Source organism: Bombina bombina, chromosome 4 (genome assembly GCF_027579735.1).
Source record: "Bombina bombina isolate aBomBom1 chromosome 4, aBomBom1.pri, whole genome shotgun sequence".
Classification (NCBI taxonomy): Eukaryota; Metazoa; Chordata; class Amphibia; order Anura; family Bombinatoridae; genus Bombina; species Bombina bombina.
The window spans coordinates 782,583,535-782,605,498 of record NC_069502.1 but is presented as its reverse complement, the minus strand read 5'-3'; the positions used below and the strand labels follow the sequence as shown (position 1 = coordinate 782,605,498).

The 21,964-nt window shown below is 42.3% G+C and overlaps 1 protein-coding gene across 1 annotated transcript in view; it reads right to left on the bottom strand.

Annotated features, from left to right (window-relative positions):
* EXO1 (exonuclease 1) overlaps positions 1–21,964 on the bottom strand; it is a 169,241-nt gene that overhangs the window by 128,635 nt on the left and 18,642 nt on the right. The window contains exons 3-4 of the mRNA XM_053712281.1: positions 18,308–18,445; positions 162–374 (exon numbers count right to left, since the gene is read on the bottom strand). Coding sequence (XP_053568256.1) covers positions 162–374; positions 18,308–18,445 — 351 coding nt within the window. The remainder of the gene's footprint in view (positions 1–161; positions 375–18,307; positions 18,446–21,964) is intronic.

The window sequence follows — 21,964 nt, the reverse complement described above, 5'->3', positions numbered from 1 at the left end:
CCAAAAAAAAAGAAAAACAAAAACATTCCGACAGACTGAGCAATGACAAACATTTCCTTCAAACAATCAGGTATGAAGGCTGAGGTAAAAAAAATTGTAATTCAATAAGACAACATGTCTGAGCACACAAATTGCATAAACCAGCTTATGTGCATGCTTACCTTCAAAATATCTGGGTTGTTTGATATTTTAAGCAGTTTACAAGCTTTCACAAGTCCAATGCCATGAATAGATGGTAGATAATCACAGCCTGAGAGAATACACATATAACGGAATTTTTCCTCTGTGAATGAATCAGCAAGGTGTTTGCACATTCCCAGTCGAGCTTGATCAATTTCAAGGCCATGCCCAAACTTGTCCATTTTTAAAATGACCTTAAAAATAAAAATTCAAATTGAAGTAAAAACAAACACGATCATTTTTACAGAATATGAATGGAGCCCAAATGTAATCCTTAGATTGACAAATATGTATCTCATAAGAGAAGAACACTTTAACCCACTGATATAAATGTCATATAACAGCTAATCTGCAGTGCCATCAAGCCTGGAAGAAGGAAAATAATAGGAATGGAGAAACAAAAGTTACATAGTACAGTTAATCTCCACTGCTAGACGCTTGTAAGAGGGAAATGATAGGGATGGAAGAACAAAAGATTAAAACAAATAAGGGCAGGGTGACAACTATTATCAAAAAAATAAATGCTCAAACCTATACACGTTTTTTTGGTGGCCTGGTAGGCAGAGGGAGCATGCTTTCTATGCATTGATCAAGTTGCTCCTGGTGTCCAGTGGGTGGGTGCGCATAGTCCTTTTACACATCGCCTGATTTCTGATGACATGCTTTAAACTACCTCTAGGAACAGCAAATGAATTGCAAGGTCAGCACAAATAAATTGTGAAGGACAATATAGGTCTCACATCAAACTAGACAGAGCCTGAGGAAGCTCCGATAAGCATGCCAACCAAGTCCTCTGCTCCTTGTCTACTCACTTGTCGGACTAACAAGTAACCGTTAGGGTATCTGAATGATCTCTCTCGGCAAAGACAGCAGTCACTGGAGGTGACCTGAGGGGTTCAGCAGCAGTCTGTGATAGTAATACCTCAAATCCCACAAACTAAGCCTAAGCTGTGAAATCAGTATATATCCTTTATTGAACGCATGCATATTTATTTACAGAACCCATCTCATTATCCCAGCTCGTATGCATGCCAAAGACATGCAAAAGAACACACAGAAATTAAACAAATACAACATGCTACATAGCTCTCTCTGACAAAAAGGAATTTCCAATTTGTGCTTTTAATAAGAGACAAGGCGAAATTGTCAGTTGCCAGAGAGAGTGTTATTAGGGTTATTAATCCAGCAATAAACATCTCCCTTAATAACTGAGTGCACACATCTGCAGTAAAGACCCATAGAATGTAGCATCATTCATCATACCCAAGTATACAGGGCATTCCACAAATTATACCATGTTACAGGCCCCTGTATACCAATCATTCCATAAAGTATTACAATAAGATAGCCATCACTTAAATTATTACATATAGTAAGAGAAGCTCTCTACCAGAAAAAAACAGCAGCTAAGTAGCTTGTTCTATGGCGAGCTACCACCTAGGAGCAGCCTCTTTTAGCCTAATTGCGCTTCTTACAAAGGAGAACTTTCCTGAAGCATATCAGTCTGATCCCACTTAGTAAAGTCAGTCCAGCCCTGAAAAATGGCAACACCAGACAACCATTTCGGCCTTTTGTGGGCTTGTCAGTGAGGTGTAGCCATATTCTTCTAAGCACAGTGGGCAAGAAGTCCACGTCTGGCTTCCCCATCACCCTTGGAGAGGCTTCCCCATGATCATAATACAAATGTATACAGAAAGAGAAGCATGCTACCAGGAACAAACAACTCAGTAGCGTGTTCAATGGCGAGTTGCAACCTAGGAGCAGCCTCTTTTAGCCTAATAGTGCTTTTCACTAAGGAAAATTTCTGTATGCATCATTTAAATAATGTCAAGCATGTGGTCATGTGATGCCGTCTCTAAAACCTAGCCCTGAGAGAGAATTCACTAATCAGAAAGGCGCTTATTACAAGTGGTGAATGGAGGGTCCATTGTTAACATGTATGGAATCCCTATTGGGGTAAATTCTCTCTCATAAGGGAAGGAAAGACATCAAACCACACTGAATCCAATGAATACTCTCCCAAAGAAGATAATTAAGCAATATGTTGAACAGAGGCACTATAGACCCTTCCTAGAACCCCAGTAACAATGTGGACATTTTTAAATACAGCGGTGTCATTCAGGGTGGGTAAAAATCAATTAAAATAAATTTAAAATGTTTAAATATAGTTAAAGGGACAGTCTAATCCGAAATTGTTATTGTTTCAAAAGATAGATAACGCCTTTACTACCCATTCCCAAGCTTTGCATAACCAAAATTGTTATATTAATATATTTTATAACCTCTAAACTTCTAAATCTTTGCCTGTTTTTAAGCCCCTGAAGGCCACCTTTATGTAAAGCCATTTTAAAAAGCTTTTCAAATGACAGAGGGACAATGTACTCCAGAATCTTTATTGTTTAAAAAACAGAATTTATGTTTACCTGATAAATTTCTTTCTCCTACGGTGTATCCGATCCACGGCTTCATCGTTACTTGTGGGATATTCTCATTCCCTACAGGAAGTGGCAAAGAGAGCACACAGCAAAGCTGTCCATATAGCTCCCCCTCTGGCTCCGCCCCCCAGTCATTCGACCGACGGTTAGGAGAAAAAGGAGAACCATAGGGTGCAGTGGTGACTGTAGTGTACAAAAAAAAAAATTTAAAACCTGACTAAATGCCAGGGCGGGCCATGGACCGGATACACCGTAGGAGAAAGAAATTTATCAGGTAAACATAAATTCTGTTTTCTCCTACATTGGTGTATCCGGTCCACAGCTTCATCCTTACTTGTGGGAACCAATACCAAAGCTTTAGGACACGGATGAAGGGAGGGAACAAGTCAGGTAACCTAAACGGAAGGCACCACTGCTTGTAAAACCTTTCTCCCAAAAATAGCCTCCGAAGAAGCATAAGTATCGAATTTGTAAAATTTGGCAAATGTATGCAGATAAGACCACGTCGCTGCCTTACAGATCTGTTCAACAGAAGCCTCGTTCTTAAAAGCCCATGTGGAAGCCACAGCTCTAGTAGAATGAGCTGTAATTCGTTCAGAAACTCTTCTAGCAGAAGAAATAGCAACCAAAAACAAAACTTTCCAAGATAGTAACTTAATATCTATGGAATGTAAAGGTTCAAACGGAACCCCTTGAAGAACTGAAAGAACTAAGTTTAGACTCCATGGAGGAGTCACAGGTCTGTAGACAGGCTTGATTCTCACTAACGCCTGTACGAACGCCTGAACATCGGGCACGGCTGCCAGACGTTTGTGCAACAAGACAGACAGAGCATATATCTGTCCTTTTAGAGAACTAGCTGACAGACCTTTCTCCAATCCCTCTTGGAGAAAGGAAAGTATCCTTGGAATCCTAATCTTACTCCATGAGTAACCCTTGGATTCGCACCAGCAAAGATATTTCCGCCATATCTTATGGTAAATTTTCCTGGTGACAGGCTTTCTAGCCTGGATCAGAGTATTTATAACCGATTCCGAAAACCCACGCTTGGCTAGAATCAAGCGTTCAATCTCCAAGCAGTCAGTTGCAGAGAAACTAGGTTTGGATGTTCGAATGGACCTTGTACTAGAAGGTCCCGTCTCAAAGGTAGCTTCCATGGTGGAGCCGATGACATATTCACCAGGTCTGCATACCAAGTCCTGCGTGGCCACGCAGGAGCTATTAGAATTACCTAAGCCTTCTCCTGTTTGATCCTGGCTACTAGCCTGGGGAGGAGAGGAAACGGTGGAAAGACATAAGCTAGATTGAACGACCAAGGCGCAACTAAAGCATCTATCAATGTCGCCTTGGGATCCCTGGACCCGTAGCGTGGAACCTTGGAGTTCGCCATCAGATCCAGATCTGGAATGCCCCATAGTTGAGTTAACTGGGCAAAAACCTCCGAATGAAGTTCCCACTCCCCCGGATGGAAAGACTGACGACTCAGATAATCCGCTTCCCAGTTGTCTACACCTGGGATGTGAATTGCCGATAGGTGGCAGGAGTGATCCTCTGCCCAATTGATGATCCTGGATACCTCCCTCATCGCCAGGGAACTCTTTGTTCCCCCCTGATGATTGATGTACGCTACAGTCGTCATGTTGTCCGACTGAAATCTTATGAATTTGGCCTCCGCTAGTTGAGGCCATGCCAGGAGCGCATTGAATATCGCTCTTAGTTCCAAAAATGTTTATCGGGAGAAGAGATTCTTCCCGAGACCATAGACCCTGAGTTTTCAGGGAGTCCCAGACCGCGCCCCAGCCTAAGAGACTGGCGTCGGTCGTGACAATGACCCACTCTGGTCTGCGGAAACTCATTCCCTGAGACAGGTGATCCTGAGATAACCACCAGAGGAGCGAGTCTCTGGTTCTCTGGTCCATTTGTATCTGGGGAGACAAATCTGCATAATCCCCATTCCACTGCTTGAACATGCACAGTTGCAGTGGTCTGAGATGAATTCTGGCAAAAGGGACTACGTCCATTGCCGCAACAAATAGACCGATTACCTCCATGCACTGAGCCACAGAAGGCTGAGGAATGGCATGAAGAACTCGACAAGCATTTGAAAGTTTTGACTTCTTGACCTCCGTCAGAAAAATTTTCATCTCTACCGAGTCTATTATTGTTCCCAGGAAGGGAACCCTTGTGACCGGGGACAGAGAACCTTTTTCTACGTTCACCTTCCACCCGTGAGACCTTAGAAAGGCTAGAACAATATCCGTATGAGCCTTTGCTTTGTGGAAGGACGACGCCTGAATTAAGATGTCGTCTAGGTAAGGTGCTACCGCAATGCCCCTTGGCCTTAGCACTGCAAGAAGGGACCCTAACACCTTTGTGAAAATTCTTGGAGCAGTGGCCAATCCGAAGGTGAGAGCCACAAACTGATAATGTTTGTCCAGGAAGGCGAACCTTAGGAACTGATGGTGAACCTTGTGGATCGGAATATGCAGGTATGCATCTTTTAGGTCCACGGTAGTCATATATTGACCCTTCTGGATCATTGGTAAAATTGTTCGAATAGTTTCCATTTTGAATGATGGAACTCCGAGGAATTTGTTTAGGATTTTTAAATCCAGAATTGGCCTGAACGTTCCCTCCTTTTTGGGAACTACAAACAGGTTTGAGTAAAAACCCAGTCCTTGTTCTGCTTTTGGAACTGGGTGTATCACTCCCATCTTTAAAAGGTCTTCTACGCAATGTAAGAATGCCCGTCTCTTTGTCTGGTCTAAAGACAAGCGAGACATGTGAAACCTTCCCTTTGGAGGAAGGTCCTTGAATTCTAGGAGATACCCCTGAGAGACAATCTCTAAAGCCCAGGGGTCTGGGACATCTCTTGCCCGAGCAAAGAGAGAGAGTCTGCCCCCTACCAGATCCGGTCCCGGATCGGGGGCTATCCTTTCATGCTGATTTGGTAGCAGCAGCAGGCTTTTTGGCCTGTTTTCCCTTGTTCCAGCCTTGCAATGGTTTCCATGCTGGTTTGGGCTGGGATGCGTTACCCTCTTGTCTAGAGGCTGTAGAGCTAGTAGCCGGTCCGTTCCTGAAATTGCGAAAGGAACGAAAATTAGACTTATTTTTAGCTTTGAAAGGTCTATCCTGTGGAAGGGCATGGCCCTTTCCCCCAGTGATGTCAGAAATAATCTCTTTCAATTCTGGCCCGAATAGGGTCTTACCCTTGAAAGGGATATTAAGCAATTTTGTTTTGGACGATACATCCGCCGACCAAGATTTTAGCCAAAGCGCTCTGCGCGCCACTATTGCAAAACCTGAATTTTGCGCCGCTAATTTTGCTAATTGAAAAGCGGCATCTAAAAACAGAATTTATGCTAACCTGATAAATTACTTTCTCCAACGGTGTGTCCGGTCCACGGCGTCATCCATTACTTGTGGGATATTCTCCTCCCCTACAGGGAAAGGCAAAGAGAGCACACAGCAGAGCTGTCCATATAGCTCCCCCTCTAGCTCCGCCCCCTAGTCATTCGACCGACGGTTAGGAGAAAAAGGAGAAACTATAGGGTGCCGTGGTGACTGTAGTGTATAAAGACAAAAAAAAATTTCAACCTGATTAGGAAAACCAGGGCGGGCCGTGGACCGGACACACCGTTGGAGAAAGTAATTTATCAGGTAAGCATAAATTCTGTTTTCTCCAACATTGGTGTGTCCGGTCCACGGCGTCATCCATTACTTGTGGGAACCAATACCAAAGCTTAAGGACACGGATGAAGGGAGGGAGCAAATCAGGTTACCTAAATGGAAGGCACCACGGCTTGCAAAACCTTTCTCCCAAAAATAGCCTCCGAAGAAGCATAAGTATCAAATTTGTAGAATTTGGCAAAAGTGTGCAGAGAATACCAAGTCGCTGCCTTACATATCTGATCAACAGAAGCCTCGTTCTTGTAGGCCCATGTGGAAGCCACAGCCCTAGTAGAGTGAGCTGTGATTCGGTCAGGAGGCTGTCGTCCGGCAGTCTCATAGGCCAATCGGATAATGCTTTTTAGCCAGAAAGAGAGAGAGAGGTAGCAGTAGCTTTTTGATCTCTCCTCTTACCAGAGTAAACGACAAACAAAGATGAGGTTTGTCTAAAATCTTTTGTTGCTTCTAAATAGAACTTTAAAGCACGAACAACATCTAAATTGTGTAATAAACGTTCCTTCTTTGAAACTGGTTTCGGACACAGAGAAGGAACAACTATTTCCTGGTTAATATTCTTGTTGGAAACAACTTTTGGAAGAAAACCAGGCTTAGTACGCAAAACAACCTTATCTGAATGGGAAACCAGATAGGGTGGATTACACTGCAAAGCAGATAATTCAGAAACTCTTCTAGCAGAAGAAATAGCACCCAAAAACAGTACTTTCCAAGATAATAACTTAATATTTATGGAATGTAAAGGTTCAAACGGAACCCCTTGAAGAACTGAAAGAACTAAATTTAGACTCCAAGGAGGAGTCATGGTTCTGTAAACAGGCTTGATTCTAACCAAAGCCTGAACAAAAGCTTGTACATCTGGCACAGCTGCCAGTCGTTTGTGTAACAAGACAGATAAAGCAGAAATCTGTCCCTTTAGAGAACTAGCGGACAACCCTTTATCCAAACCTTCTTGGAGAAAGGAGAGAATCCTTGGAATTTTTATTTTACTCCAGGAGAATCCCTTGGATTCACACCAACAGATATATTTACGCCATATTTTATGGTAAATCTTTCTAGTCACAGGTTTTCTGGCTTGGACCAGAGTATCTATCACAGAATTCGAAAACCCACGTTTGGATAAAATCAAGCGTTCAATTTCCAAGCAGTCAGCTGCAGAGAAACTAGATTTGGATGTTCGAATGGACCTTGTACTAGAAGATCCTGTCTCAAAGGTAGCTTCCATGGTGGAGTCGATGACATATTCACCAGGTCTGCATACCAAGTCCTGCGTGGCCACGCAGGAGCTATCAGAATCACCGAGGCCTTTTCCTGTTTGATCCTGGCTATGAGCCTGGGAAGGAGAGGAAACGGTGGAAACACATACGCTAGGTTGAACGACCAAGGCACCACTAATGCATCCACTAGAATCGCCTTGGGATCCCTGGATCTGGACCCGTAACAAGGAATCTTGAAGTTCTGACGGGACGCCATTAGATCCATGTCTGGAATGCCCCATAATTGGGTTAACTGAGCAAAGACCTCCGGGTGGAGTTCCCACTCCCCCGGATGGAAAGTCTGACGACTCAAATAGTCCGCCTCCCAGTTGTCTACTCCTGGGATGTGAATAGCAGATAGATGGCAGGAGTGATTCTCTGCCCATTGGATGATCTTGGTTACTTCCTTCATCGCTAGGGAACTCTTTGTTCCCCCCTGATGATTGATGTACGCAACAGTCGTTATGTTGTCCGACTGAAATCTTATGAACCTGGCTTTCGCTAGCTGAGGTCAAGCCAGGAGCGCATTGAATATTGCTCTTAGTTCCAAAATGTTTATCGGGAGAAGCGACTCTTCCCGAGACCATAGGCCCTGAGCTTTCAGGGAGTCCCAGACCGCGCCCCACCCCAAGAGGCTGGCGTCGGTCGTGACAATGACCCACTCAGGTCTGCGGAAACTCATTCCCTGAGACAGGTGATCCTGGGTCAACCACCAGAGAAGTGAGTCCCTGGTTACCTGGTCTACTTGAATTTGGGGAGACAAGTCTGTATAGTCCCCATTCCACTGATTGAGCATGCACAGCTGTAATGGTCTTAGATGAATTCGAGCAAAAGGAACCACGTCCATTGCTGCGACCATTAGTCCTATTACTTCCATGCACCGAGCTATGGAGGGTTGAGGAATAGAATGAAGAACTCGACAAGCGTTTAGAAGCTTTAACTTTCTGACTTCTGTCAGGAAGATCTTCATTTCCATAGAATCTATTATTGATAGAAGATATAAAAAACTACAACTAACACCACAAACTCCTCACCATCCCCGAGGAGATGCTACTTGTTCAGAGCGGCAAGGAGAATGACTGGGGGGCGGAGCTAGAGGGGGAGCTATATGGACAGCTCTGCTGTGTGCTCTCCTTGCCTTTCCCTGTAGGGGAGGAGAATATCCCACAAGTAATGGATGACGCCGTGGACCGGACACACCAATGTTGGAGAAATAAAGGAATTAGCCAACTTCAGTGCGTGAATTCTGTCCATGACCTCATCATAAGGAGTCTCCTTCTGGAGCGAATTTTCTAGTTCATCGAACCAAAAAGACGCCGCCGTGGTGACAGGAATAATGCACGAAATTGGTTGCAGAAGGAAACCTTGCTGAACAAAAATGTTCTTAAGTAACCCTTCTAGTTTTTTATCCATAGGATCTTTGAAAGCGCAACTGTCCTCTATTGGTATAGTTGTGCGCTTAGCTAATGTTGAAACTGCCCCCTCTACCTTAGGGACCGTCTGCCATGCGTCCCTTCTGGGGTCAACAATGGGGAACATTTTCTTAAATATAGGAGGGGGAACAAATGGTACACCTGGCTTCTCCCACTCCTTAGTCACTATATCCGCCACCCTCTTGGGTATCGGAAACGCATCAGAGTGCACTGGGACTTCTAAAAATTTGTCCATTTTGCACAATTTTTCTGGAATCACCAAAGGATCACAATCATCGAGTGTAGCTAGCACCTCCTTAAGTAGGGCGTGGAGGTGTTCTAGTTTAAATTTAAATGCAATGGTATCAGTCTCTGCCTGCTGAGAAACTTTTCCTGTGTCAGAAATTTCTCCCTCAGACAGGACCTCCCTCACCGCCAACTCAGATTGATGTGAGGGTACCACAGATGAATTATCCCCTGCGTCTGCTTGCTCATCCTCTGTATTTAAAACTGAGCAATCACGCTTTCTAGGAAAAACTGGCAGTTTGGATAAAAAGGCTTCTAAAGAATTATTCATTACTGCTGCTAATTGCTGCATAGTAACAGCCATAGGCGCGTCAGATGTACTAGGTATCGCTTGCGCGGGCAAAGCTGGCTTTGACACAGAAGGAGAGGATGATGAACTATCCCCACTACCTTCATTTAAAGAATCATCTTGGGCAACATTTTTAAAAGTGACAGTACTGTCCTTTATCTGTTTGGACACTATTGCGCACTTTACACATACATTTAATGGGGGAACCACCTTGGCCTCCATGCACACAGAACATAGGCTATCTAAAGGCACAGACATGTTAGACAGACTTAGGCACAGTTTTAATGCAATAAAAATTATTTTATACAAAACCGTTACTGTCTCTTTAAATAAAAGTGTACACTTTATTACTGAAACGACAGAAAACCATCAAAGAAATATCCAATCTTTATGAAATTTTCATCAGTGTCTTAATGCTTTGAAAGTATTGCACACCAATTTTCAGACAATTTAACCCTTAAATGTCCAAACCGGAGCTAATAACAGTAATTAACCGGTTAAAGACACTACAGTCCCATGCCACAGTCTCTACTGCGGCGTTTACCTTCCTTAGGGGTTATTCAAATAAGTAATAAGCCTCTCTGAAGTCCTTTTCCAAGCCTCTGGATACTCCACGTGAAGCTGCATGAACTGCCTAGTGAAAAGCAACTGCGCAACTGAGGCGCGAAAATGAGGCCTCCTTCCTCTGCATTCCAGAGTGAAGGGGCCTTTCTGACAAGACTAGGTGTCTAAACAACTGCTAGGTGTCTAAACAACTGCCAGACGTAAATAAAATTCCCCAAAAGGTGTTTCGAGTCTGAAAAACACTTAAAATGTCACATAAACATGATAAAAAGTAATCGACTTAGCCCACAATAGTGTCAACCAGCATAGAGCCCTAGTTATAAGCCTTAATTCTGTTACTGAGTCTAAGAAAATGGCTTACCTATCCCAGAAGGAATAACTGACAGTCTTCTAGCATTACTTGGTATTGTTAGAAAAATGACTGATCATACCTGAAGCAGATAAGCCTGCAAACTGTTCCCCCAACTGAAGTTCTCTGGTTTCAACAGTCCTGCGTAGGAACAGCAATGGATTTTAGTTACTGGTGCTAAAATCATACTCCTCTTTTAACAGAAATCTTCATCACTTTCTGTTGTAGAGTAAATAGTACAAACCGGCACTATTTTAAAATAACAAACTCTTGATAGAAGAAATAAAAACTACAACTAACACCACATACTCTTTACCACCCCCGTGGAGATGCTACTTGTTCAGAGCGGCAAAGAGAATGACTGGGGGGCGGAGCCAGAGGGGGAGCTATATGGACAGCTTTGCTGTGTGCTCTCTTTGCCACTTCCTGTAGGGAATGAGAATATCCCACAAGTAAGGATGAAGCCGTGGACCGGATACACCAATGTAGGAGAAAGATAGATAATCTCTTATTACCCATTTCCCAGTTTTACATAACCAACACGGTTATATTAATATAAAACTTTTTTACCTTTGTTTAACTTGTATGTAAGCCTCTGCAGACTGCCCCTTTATTTCAGTTCTTTCGAAAGACTTGCATTTTAGCCAATCAGTGCTGACTCTTAAATAACTCCAGGGGAATGAGCAGTGTTAAATATATAGAAAACATGAACTAGTGCTGCCTAGCTGTGAAAAACTGCAAAATGGTAATCTCTAAGCCTTCAATGGTTTAGAGATTACCATATGAGCCTACCTAGGTTTAGCTTTTAACAAAGAATAGCAAAAGAACAAAGCACATTTAATGATAAATAATGTAATTATGCTTACCTGATAAATTCTTTTCTTCTGACGTGAAGAGTCCACAGCTGCAATCATTACTTTTTGGAATTTAGAACCTGGCCACCAGGAGGAGGCAAAGACACCCCAGCCAAAGGCTTAAATACCCCCCCCCCCCCACTTACCTCATCCCCCAGTCATTCTGCCTAGGGAACAAGGAACAGTAGGAGAAATATCAGAGAGAGCGATCACGAGGACGAACAAAATCCAACCTCAGATCCTCTGACATAGCACCATATAACTAATGGTGCTTCAAGGAAATCACAAACTCCCCACTGAACCCTAGTCTAGCAGACACAACCGCTAAAATTAGCCATATATAGGTAGAAAACCATATCAGGACCGAAGGAAAACCCAGAGCCCACCGACAGGATGGAAAACTAACTGTCCCAAAGAAAAGAGCTCACTGTGAAACACAGAACACAACTGACAGAACTCGCGAGTTCCAGCTCCAAAGTCTTCAAGGAACCCCATCCCACAGAGTGCGCTGAATTATCAAGAAACTCCCGCCAGGAAATCAAGCCCCCAGAGACATCCAACACCAGCAGCAATGCAACCAGTTGAGAAATGAAAACTCGTGCACTCCCCCCCCCCCCCCCCCCAGGGAGGATATCAGGGTCAAGAGCAAGTACACGGTCCAAGGGACGGACCAAACCCAAAAAGGAGCTGGTAACACCCGCCTCAAGAAGAACGAACGGAGGTCCTAAGAGGAACTAACCCATTGGAGAACCACTCTGACGAATTACTAGCAACTGCCACGATATAAGGCTTGCGAGCACACATACCAGGTGTAAGTAGATGCCGCTAGTTTCAAACTGCAAAAGCTAAACATCAGGCTACTATAGCTGGCTCGGCTCTACATGTTCAAATTCCTCTAAGAAGGAACACTCCCAAAAGGGGAGATTGTGCACAGACTAGTACCAGAGCCAGCCCCCCTGACATCCCACACGCAAGGAGGGAAGAAAAGAATCCTTGAACGAGAAGATAATGACCCACAGGGTCTCCATGGAAACTGTATACTTCCAAATCCTCCCCAAAAGGACAAGAGCCAAGGGGACCACTTCCCTAGCCGTAGGCAAGATGAAGAGACCAAAGGGGATACCATTAAGTAATAACCAAACGGTCAGTACTACCAGCTCAGATGGGACAAACAACCTTGTGTCCATCTTAATGCCTGGTGACAACCGCAAATCCACCTGAAGGCAGCAAACTAACCTTCAGGCCGATTCCAAATCTCCCATGAGATATAAAACCAACCATGCCAAGGGAAAAGCGGACGTTCTAAACCCTAAAGCTTGAAACTGAACCGCCCCGGACCCCAAAAACTCAGACAAGAGACATGGCCCTAGGCCAGACAACCCTGAAACAGGCCGTATGTCCTGAGAAACCACCAAGTTGCCTCATATGGAGAAGGGCATTCTAGGTAGAGCATTCCACACCCCCATGGCCTTGAACATTGGACGCTCGCAAGAGACTCTGACCAATATCACAGTAGACATCTAGACAGGCCCCAGAAATGGCAATTCGCACCCATAGGTGGAGCAGAACCCTAGATCCTCCATTTGCAACCCCAGAAACCAAGAGCTCCTAGATGTTCTAGGGCAACTCCAAGTCCAAGGACCCCGGGGTTTACCAGCGACCAGTCTTCATAAAATGGAGACATACCACAGTAGCGGAATTCAACACGCCACCTTAACCATGTGGGCAACTAGGCGACCCACTAGGCTACACCAGCGAGTGAAATACGCCCCCTAGATGGAAGTCACAGATCCTCACAGGATCAGCCTCACAGAAAAACCTGTACCAGGAATAACATGGGCAACCCCAGAAATCCCACTGAGAAGCGGACCAGAGGCGGTTGCCAAGGAAAAAAGGGAAGAAAGCCAACCCCTACGCTCCAGCTTATGAGAGCGTGCGAGAAACTGAAAAAAGAAGGACATGGACATACCCTAATTCCCAGATTCAGATGACCAGACCACTCAAGAAGGGAGAACCAGTCCCCACAACCTCAAGGAGTACCTGCGACTAGGTCACAGGAAAAACAGACCCCTGGAAAATACCAAGATTGAAACAAAAATAGTTATCTAAACTGCTACTCCAGCTGTCCCATGGTCATCCCGACCTCCAAAACCCCATGGGAATGAAGAACCTCGGAACCTCGGGGAAAAAAAAAAAAAAAAGGACCCATGAGTCGTCGTAGACAGATCCCCACATAAGGGACGGCAGAGGACCTATACAATCCCTCCGACACTCCATTCATCGAGGACGAGGAGCAAGTTGACGTATAAGAAAAAGAAACACCTCCTCAATTAATGGATAAGAAAACAACAAACGAACACTCCTACAAGTGAACGATTCAACACCCGACAGGATAACCGGCACCCCAGCTAGCGCCCGACCAGTACCTGCCTGGAACAAGGAACACCTGAACTGTCCAAGGTCAAGAAAAATCAAAGCCCCAAAAGGGATCGAAAACAAACTATAATCATAACTTAGTTTAGATATATAAAATGTGCAGCTTCCAAAGAAGTGCGCATGCAATCACAAAATCGCAAGTATCAGTTCTAAAGAAGAAATGTTTACAAATGGGAAATTATAGCAGACACGAGCTTCCTAAAACAAATCAAATATATCCTATCCGGATTTAAATAAAATGAAGGCAGCACCCAAAAGTGAACGCCCAACTGGACCAGCCGATTAGAGGCCCCATCCTCCCAAGCTCAGAACAGGAACAGATACTTATGGAAAAGAAAAAAACGAGACGTTAAAGAGATTGTCTTCATCCTTACACGTCTAACCATCAGACCGCAGATCGAGGATTCCTTGGCCCAGTAGGACTGGAATCCTCCAGCACCGCCAAAACATGTCTTATTAGGACACGAAGACGAGCCAGTCTATAAACGGAAGAGAACGTGTTCCCCCGTCGGATCAATAGACGACCCCGGCCCGAGGGTGAGGCCCCTGAAGCCTCAGTGGCCATAGCTTCCCCAGAAGGTCTAAATGACTCAGGCGATCCCACGCCCGACAAACCCCGGTTAACAGAACACTGACAGCATCTTAAAAACGCTTCACTAGGAAGATATAAATGCGCCAGCACCATAGATATGGCCATGTGGAACCGTGCTGTAATCTCTGGAGGAAACAAGCCGCCTTCCGGAGGAGTACCGGTCCTAGGGACACCTGCTTGCGTAGCAAAGGAAGGTTCTGGGACACACGCCTCTTGGGACAAAGAATCCTCAGGGGCGGATTGCTCAGCACACTCTAAATTCCCCGACTCGGGGGAAGAGAGTACTCTAGAACGGCAATCGGAACATAACTGATGGGCATGGATAAAACAGGCTATTTTATACTCCTCGCAAGATGTATATTCCGAATCGGAGATATCTGTCTCCAAATCAGAATCCTCCATAACTTGGAGATTGTCAATTATGGACAAACGCTAACGGCACCTTACACCTCCAATGGCTGGGGCACTCACCACCTTCTGTGAACCAGACAATGAAAAGACTCTCTCCGCTGCCACTCGGTCAAGGTGCGGAAATGGAATACAACGTGATCACACCCGGTCACAAGGTGCAAAGTGTAAGCCAAAAAAAGCGCGCCAGTCCCTCGGACCGTGCAAACTGATGAAATAAAGCCGTTATGTCCGAATAGCCATGAGCCCAAGTATCACTACACAGTAGCAGACAAAATCACATAGCAAACATGATTAAAGTCTCCCCTGTTCAATAACCCCCCCACAGGAGATATTAACCCTTGATTCCATAAGATAAAAGGAGTCCCACTGGGAACCTGACTTCTTTCATTAACATTACAGTTCCATATTGAAATAAATTAAACGATCTTACCGGAATTTACGCAGTGGAACAGGAACACGGCCCTTCAAGTGTGACAGATAGTAGCTTCACTTCTGACATGGACTTGAGTGAATAAAGGCAGGCAGCGAAACTCATCAACGCTGATTGCCAAGGAGCTGTTAACATGAGTCGGGATTGTTTCGCAGAGACGACACTCCCTGCATCTCCGGACTCTAACCTTCATCCATGCTCTCACTGAGAGGCTGACAGGATTACTTAAAACTCCAGTCCCATTCCGAAGAGTACTACCCTCCATAAGAGACTATCTTCAAACACTTCTCTGCCAACCTCCTGTGACGAAAGGCAAAGAATGACTTAAGGATGAGGGAAGTAGGGGAGGTATTTAAACCTTTGGCTGTGGTGTCTTTGCCTCCTCCTGGTGGCCAGGTTCTGAATTCCCAAAAGTAATGAATGCAGCTGTGGACTTTTCCCATTTAAGAAGAAAAGTACATTGGAAAGCTGTTTTAAATTGTGTGAACTCTATGAATCGTGAAAGTTTAATTTTAACTAGACTGTCCCTTTCAAGTGTACTATATAGATAAAACTGTGCTCACTCCTGTAGAATGAGCACTGCTGCGCTAAAACAAGTCATAAACAACCCTAAGATAAGGGGGCATCCTTCATAGGCTTAGATACAAGTTAATCACAGAGGTAAAGAGTAGATGAATATAACCGTTAGTTATACAGGGAGTGCAGAATTATTAGGCAAGTTGTATTTTTGAGGATTAAATTTTATTATTGAACAACAACCATGTTCTCAATGAACCCAAAAAACTCATTAATATCAAAGCTGAATAGTTTTGGAAGTAGTTTTTAGTTTGTTTTTAGTTATAGCTATTTTAGGGGGATATCTGTGTGTGCAGGTGACTATTACTGTGCATAATTATTAGGCAACTTAACAAAAAACAAATATATACCCATTTCAATTATTTATATTTACCAGTGAAACCAATATAACATCTCAACATTCACAAATATACATTTCTGACATTCAAAAACAAAACAAAAGCAAATCAGTGACCAATATAGCAACCTTTCTTTGCAAGGACACTCAAAAGCCTGCCATCCATGGATTCTGTCAGTGTTTTGATCTGTTCACCATCAACATTGCGTGCAGCAGCAACCACAGCCTCCCAGACACTGTTCAGAGAGGTGTACTGTTTTCCCTCCTTGTAAATCTCACATTTGATGATGGACCACAGGTTCTCAATGGGGTTCAGATCAGGTGAACAAGGAGGACATGTCATTAGATTTTCCTTTTATACCCTTTCTTGCCAGCCACGCTGTGGAGTACTTGGACGCGTGTGATGGAGCATTGTCCTGCATGAAAATCATGTTTTTCTTGAAGGATGCAGACTTCTTCCTGTACCACTGCTTGAAGAAGGTGTCTTCCAGAAACTGGCAGTAGGACTGGGAGTTGAGCTTGACTCCATCCTCAACCCGAAAAAGCCCCAGAAGCTCATCTTTGATGATACCAGCCCAAACCAGTACTCCACCTCCACCTTGCTGGCGTCTGAGTCGGATTGGAGCTCTCTGCCCTTTACCAATCCAGCCACGGGCCCATCCATCTGGCCCATCAAGACTCACTCATTTCATCAGTCCATAAAACCTTAGAAAAATCAGTCTTGAGATATTTCTTGGCCCAGTCTTGACGTTTCAGCTTGTGTGTCTTGTTCAGTTTCAGTGGTGGTCGTCTTTCAGCCTTTCTTACCTTGGCCATGACTCTGAGTATTGCACACCTTGTGCTTTTGGGCACTCCAGTGATGTTGCAGCTCTGAAATATGGCCAAACTGGTGGCAAGTGGCATCTTGGCAGCTGCACGCTTGACTTTTCTCAGTTCATGGGCAGTTATTTTGCGCCTTGGTTTTTCCACACGCTTCTTGCGACCCTGTTGACTATTTTGAATGAAACGCTTGATTGTTCGATGATCACGCTTCAGAAGCTTTGCAATTTTAAGAGTGCTGCATCCCTCTGCAAGATATCTCACTATTTTTGACTTTTCTGAGCCTGTCAAGTCCTTCTTTTGACCCATTTTGCCAAAGGAAAGGAAGTTGCCTAATAATTATGCACACCTGATATAGGGTGTTGATGTCATTAGACCACACCCCTTCTCATTACAGAGATGCACATCACCTAATATGCTTAATTGGTAGTAGGCTTTCGAGACTATACAGCTTGGAGTAAGACAACATGCATAAAGAGGATGATGTGGTCAAAATACTCATTTGCCTAATAATTCTGCACTCCCTGTACACAACTGAAGAATGGGTAATAAAGGGATTATCTATCTTTTTAAACAATCACAATTTTGGAGTAGGCTGTCCCTTAAAAAGAAAATTTGAAAAAAAAATAGAATAAAATAATTATTTTCAGTCTCAGTTTTCGGAAAAGTACATCCTGAATTTTCGGTTTTGATTTCGGTCCAGAATTTGCATTTCAAGCATTTTACTAATATTCTATAGAGCCGCTCCTCCTAAGACATATAATTATTTTATTTTGCAATGTTGCTCAAAAGTTTACTGGATCAAATGGGCTGATCTAGTCCTTTTAATGTTTAAAAAAAAAGGGTGAGCCCATTAAATAAATGTGCAAATTATCCCTAGCATAAGCGAATATTATGCTTTTTGTAGAACTGCAATTTCTTGTTTGTTTGTCATATGGTTTGAAAATGGACTTAATTTCTCCATAAGTACGTAGAATTTTGATACAGTTGCCCTCCATCAGGCACTCGTGGATTATTGAAGCTGTGTGGTCCTGATGGACATGGGAGGTGCTTTCTGGATAAACCGAGGATGCCAATAAGCAGTTACTGAACTTTCTGTTAACCTTGATTGTTTTGTTGTATACTCATTACCCTTGTGATTTTGCAGAAGTTATAATATGTATTTAAACTGTATGCCATTGCTTCCTCAATAAAAAAATAAAAAATGCAGTTCCTACATAAATAACATTACAATAAAAGACATTTCAATATTCTTCATGGGTCCATTTGTATAATCTATACATATTGGTAAAATAATTGGTAGTTTTTTCCCCCATAAAGTTTAGGATTTATCAATATTCATTGAGCTAATTGGGGTAAAAATCACAATCTGCTCACCTTTTTGCAACCAAAAGCCAAAAGGTCAGAGTCTTCTGTTATTATAGCTTGCGCAATTCCATTCTTATTCAAGTAGGCCAGTTCAGAATCTGCTTCATACGGAGCAACGATGCAATCTATTCCTTCAGAACGGGCAGCCTATAGAGAGATTTAAGATTCATTATTTTAAACTTGAGATTTACCATCTTTTTTTTTTTTTCAAAGAAAAACTAGAAATTAACACCAAAATGACAGCAATTTCTATATATTGGATCATATCACTAGATAATAATGGACATTAAATAATTATCACCAGTGAGAACCCTTCCACAAGTATATCAGTATATAAGTGGCAGTGTTAACAGAGGCCCCTCTTACTCTTAGAAATGCCCAGAATTACATGGACAGGAATGACCTACAGAGGAAGCCTATCGATTATTATCCAGGGATATGAGACAAGATTAGGTAGATTTAGCTTTGTTTATGTTTAAATGAGTTAGTAAAAATCACTGTCATTTTGGTGTGAATTCCTAGTTATCTAGGTAATTCAATGGATAATAATCACCAGTTAGACTAATACAAAAGCAATGCACTAAAAATCATATGGGTAAGGAAAAAGATCATAAGATGTAAAGAATGCTACAAAAATTAGAAACATAACACAGAAAAAAAACATACAGACAAATTTTACCAAAGCAGATTACTAAGTATCCAGCAGGACACAGACATTAAAATTTTGGGGAAAATATTGGCAGAATGCATAGATAGATACATGCCCCAGTTAATATCCCCATACCAAGTAGGCTTCATCATGGGGACGGAGGAGAGGGAAAATATCATGTGAATCCTGCTGGTGACTGCTCATGCTAGAAATAACATCCTACTTGCCATGGTTTCTACTGATGCTAAGAAGGCATTTGAAAGGGTTAGTTGAGATTTTCTTAAAGCTACGCTGTCGCATATAAATTTCAGGAAAAATTGCATCCATAAAATATTTTCATGATACATAAATCCAACTGCAAGGGTTAAAACCAATGGTATTTTAATGAATCCTTTCATGATCAGCAATGACACACATCAGGGTCGTCCTCTCTTGACGCTCTGATTTGCCTTACCAATTGAAATTGTAGCTCACAAAATACAAGAATCTCCAAGTAACAGGAGTTAAAGGGCCATAATATCCAAATGTTTAAACACTTGAAAGTTTCTCAGTAGCCACCTCCCATTGTAAAGGATTTCTAAGCAGCATATTAGTATGTCTGTCCCGGGACAACTGAAAGGATGAGCCTCGTGAACTCTCCTATTATTTCACCAATCAGGTAAAGGAAGCTTACTATGAAATCTCATGAGAGTTGAGTCAAATCTCATAAGATCACAGTAAGAGTTCATGACCTCAGCACTGCTGATGCTGATTGGCTGCTGTTCATTTCTTCATTTTTTTTTTAATTTTTACCTGCAGCTGGGAGCAGCTGAGTAAAACTTTTTACACAGAACTTACTCTGCTGAGCTGAGGAGATTGTGAGGTAAAATATCTTCCTTTTTTTACATAGAGATGCTCAGGTGATATTTTCCTGTCAGCTTTTTACAGTTATACTGCATCACTTTCAAGTGATTTAGCATATGAGTATTATGTCCCTTTAAAATTCAAGGAACAGAACATAAATTGGCAATCTATACTGATGAGATCTTACTTTCTCTTACAAAAGTAAAGTAATCATTGCAAGCTTTGTTAGAGGAACTTGAGGAATATGGCAGGGACTCCACCTTCCACTTAAACAAATCTGAGCTGTTTAACATCTTTCTCCCGCAAGATGTTGTGTCTCAGTTCAAACAAGTCTACCCAATTGCAATTTAATCCTGTAAACTGAAATACTTCAATATATCGGCAGATTTGAATAATCTTTACAAGTATAACTATAAACCCCTGTTAGAAGAGGTCATCAAGATTTCTCAAGTTGGCAAAATAAGCATCTTTCTTTGCTTGGTAGGGTGAATATAAACATCCTATTCAGAATCCTCTACATAATGGAGACACTCCATATATCGCTACCACACTTAAATATATTTCCAAGTCAATAAAATATTGAACAATTTATATGGCTGAAGGTAACAACTCAAATCCAAAAGGAGAACCCTATATCTACCCAGGAAGGCTTGGTGTACTTGATTTACACTCCTACAGATTAGCCATTTTCAACAAAAATTTATTGAATGGTGCCATAACTCCATCCATAAAGCCTGGGTGCAGTTGGATGGCGATAGGTACGCTGGTCTGATTGCCATCGGGAAAGAGACCTAAAAAAAAAATTCAGACTATTTCCTCTAGGTGGAGTTCTTCCAACAATGGATTAAACTCCTTAATAAAAGCATGCATATATCCCCTTGTCCTCCACAATGGTAACCTTAAAACATATCGCCTTCTTCTTTCAGCCTGTTGACAAATGCTCCAGAATACATATACACAATTGTATATTGGACAGAGTTAAGACAGTTCCCTCTGAAGAAGCATGACTGCAAAACACGTGTCAGGGGAACCTAGTGAGAGCGGAGTCTCTGTTTTTATACTGCTTGCTCTGGCAGATTTAATGTCAATAATTCTTTGTGTTCAATTTTTTTGATGATGTCTTTAAGGAGAAAATATATAATCTTTAGCATACTAGTGACAGCAGGAAATATCCCTATGACGTTGTGGTAAATTTGCTCCCATTGCAGGAGGAGTTTAGCATTATAAGTCATCCACAACGCTAACTAAAGTAAGGACAGATATTAAGAAAGCTCCTGTCACAGAAGGAGCTTAGTTGATCAGGGACAGTATCTTCTGCACACTGGTGTAATGCTACAAAATTGCGTAAAGTCTTTTTCTCCTTTTATGTACAATTATGCTTAACATTTCTTTCATCAATTTTGTTTCAAATCTGCAGAGCCTAAAGGGATAGTAAAGTCATGCATTTTAAACAACTTTCTAATTGACTTTTATCATCAAATTTGCTTTGTTCTGTTGGTATTCTTTGTTGAAAGCTAAACCTTGGTATACTCATATGCCAATTTCTAAGCCCTTGAATCCGTCTCTTATCTTAATGCATTTGACAGTGTTTCACAGCTAGAGGGCGTTAGTTCATGTGTTTCATATAAATAACATAGTGCTCACGCATGTGGAGTTGTTTACGAGTCAGCACTAAATTGCCCGAAATGCAAGTCTGTCAAAAGATCTGAGATAAGGAGGCAGTCTGCAGAAACTTAGATACAAGGTAATTACAAAAGGTAAAAAAAAGTGTTACGTATAGAACAGTATTGGTTATGTAAAACTGGGGAATGGAAAATAAAGGGATTATCTTTTTAAACAATAACATTTTAGTGTTTACTATCACTTTAAGTGTTTTTAATTGTATAAGAGTATGACAGATTCTGGATATAAATAAAAATAATGTTTGGATACATGATAATTATTTACCAAAACTATTTACCTTGTTATAATTCAAATTTAGGGCTAGATTACAAGTGGAGTGCTAATTTATCGCTGGTTATTGCTACCGCGAGCATTTGCGTGCGCTGGTATTACTAAGCTGAGCGGAAATATAATTTTCGCTTGATTCTGGCTATCATTTTGAGTATAATAACAAATGGACGAAAGAGGTTTAACAGCTTGAACTACCAAATAACCACTAGGGCATCCAATAG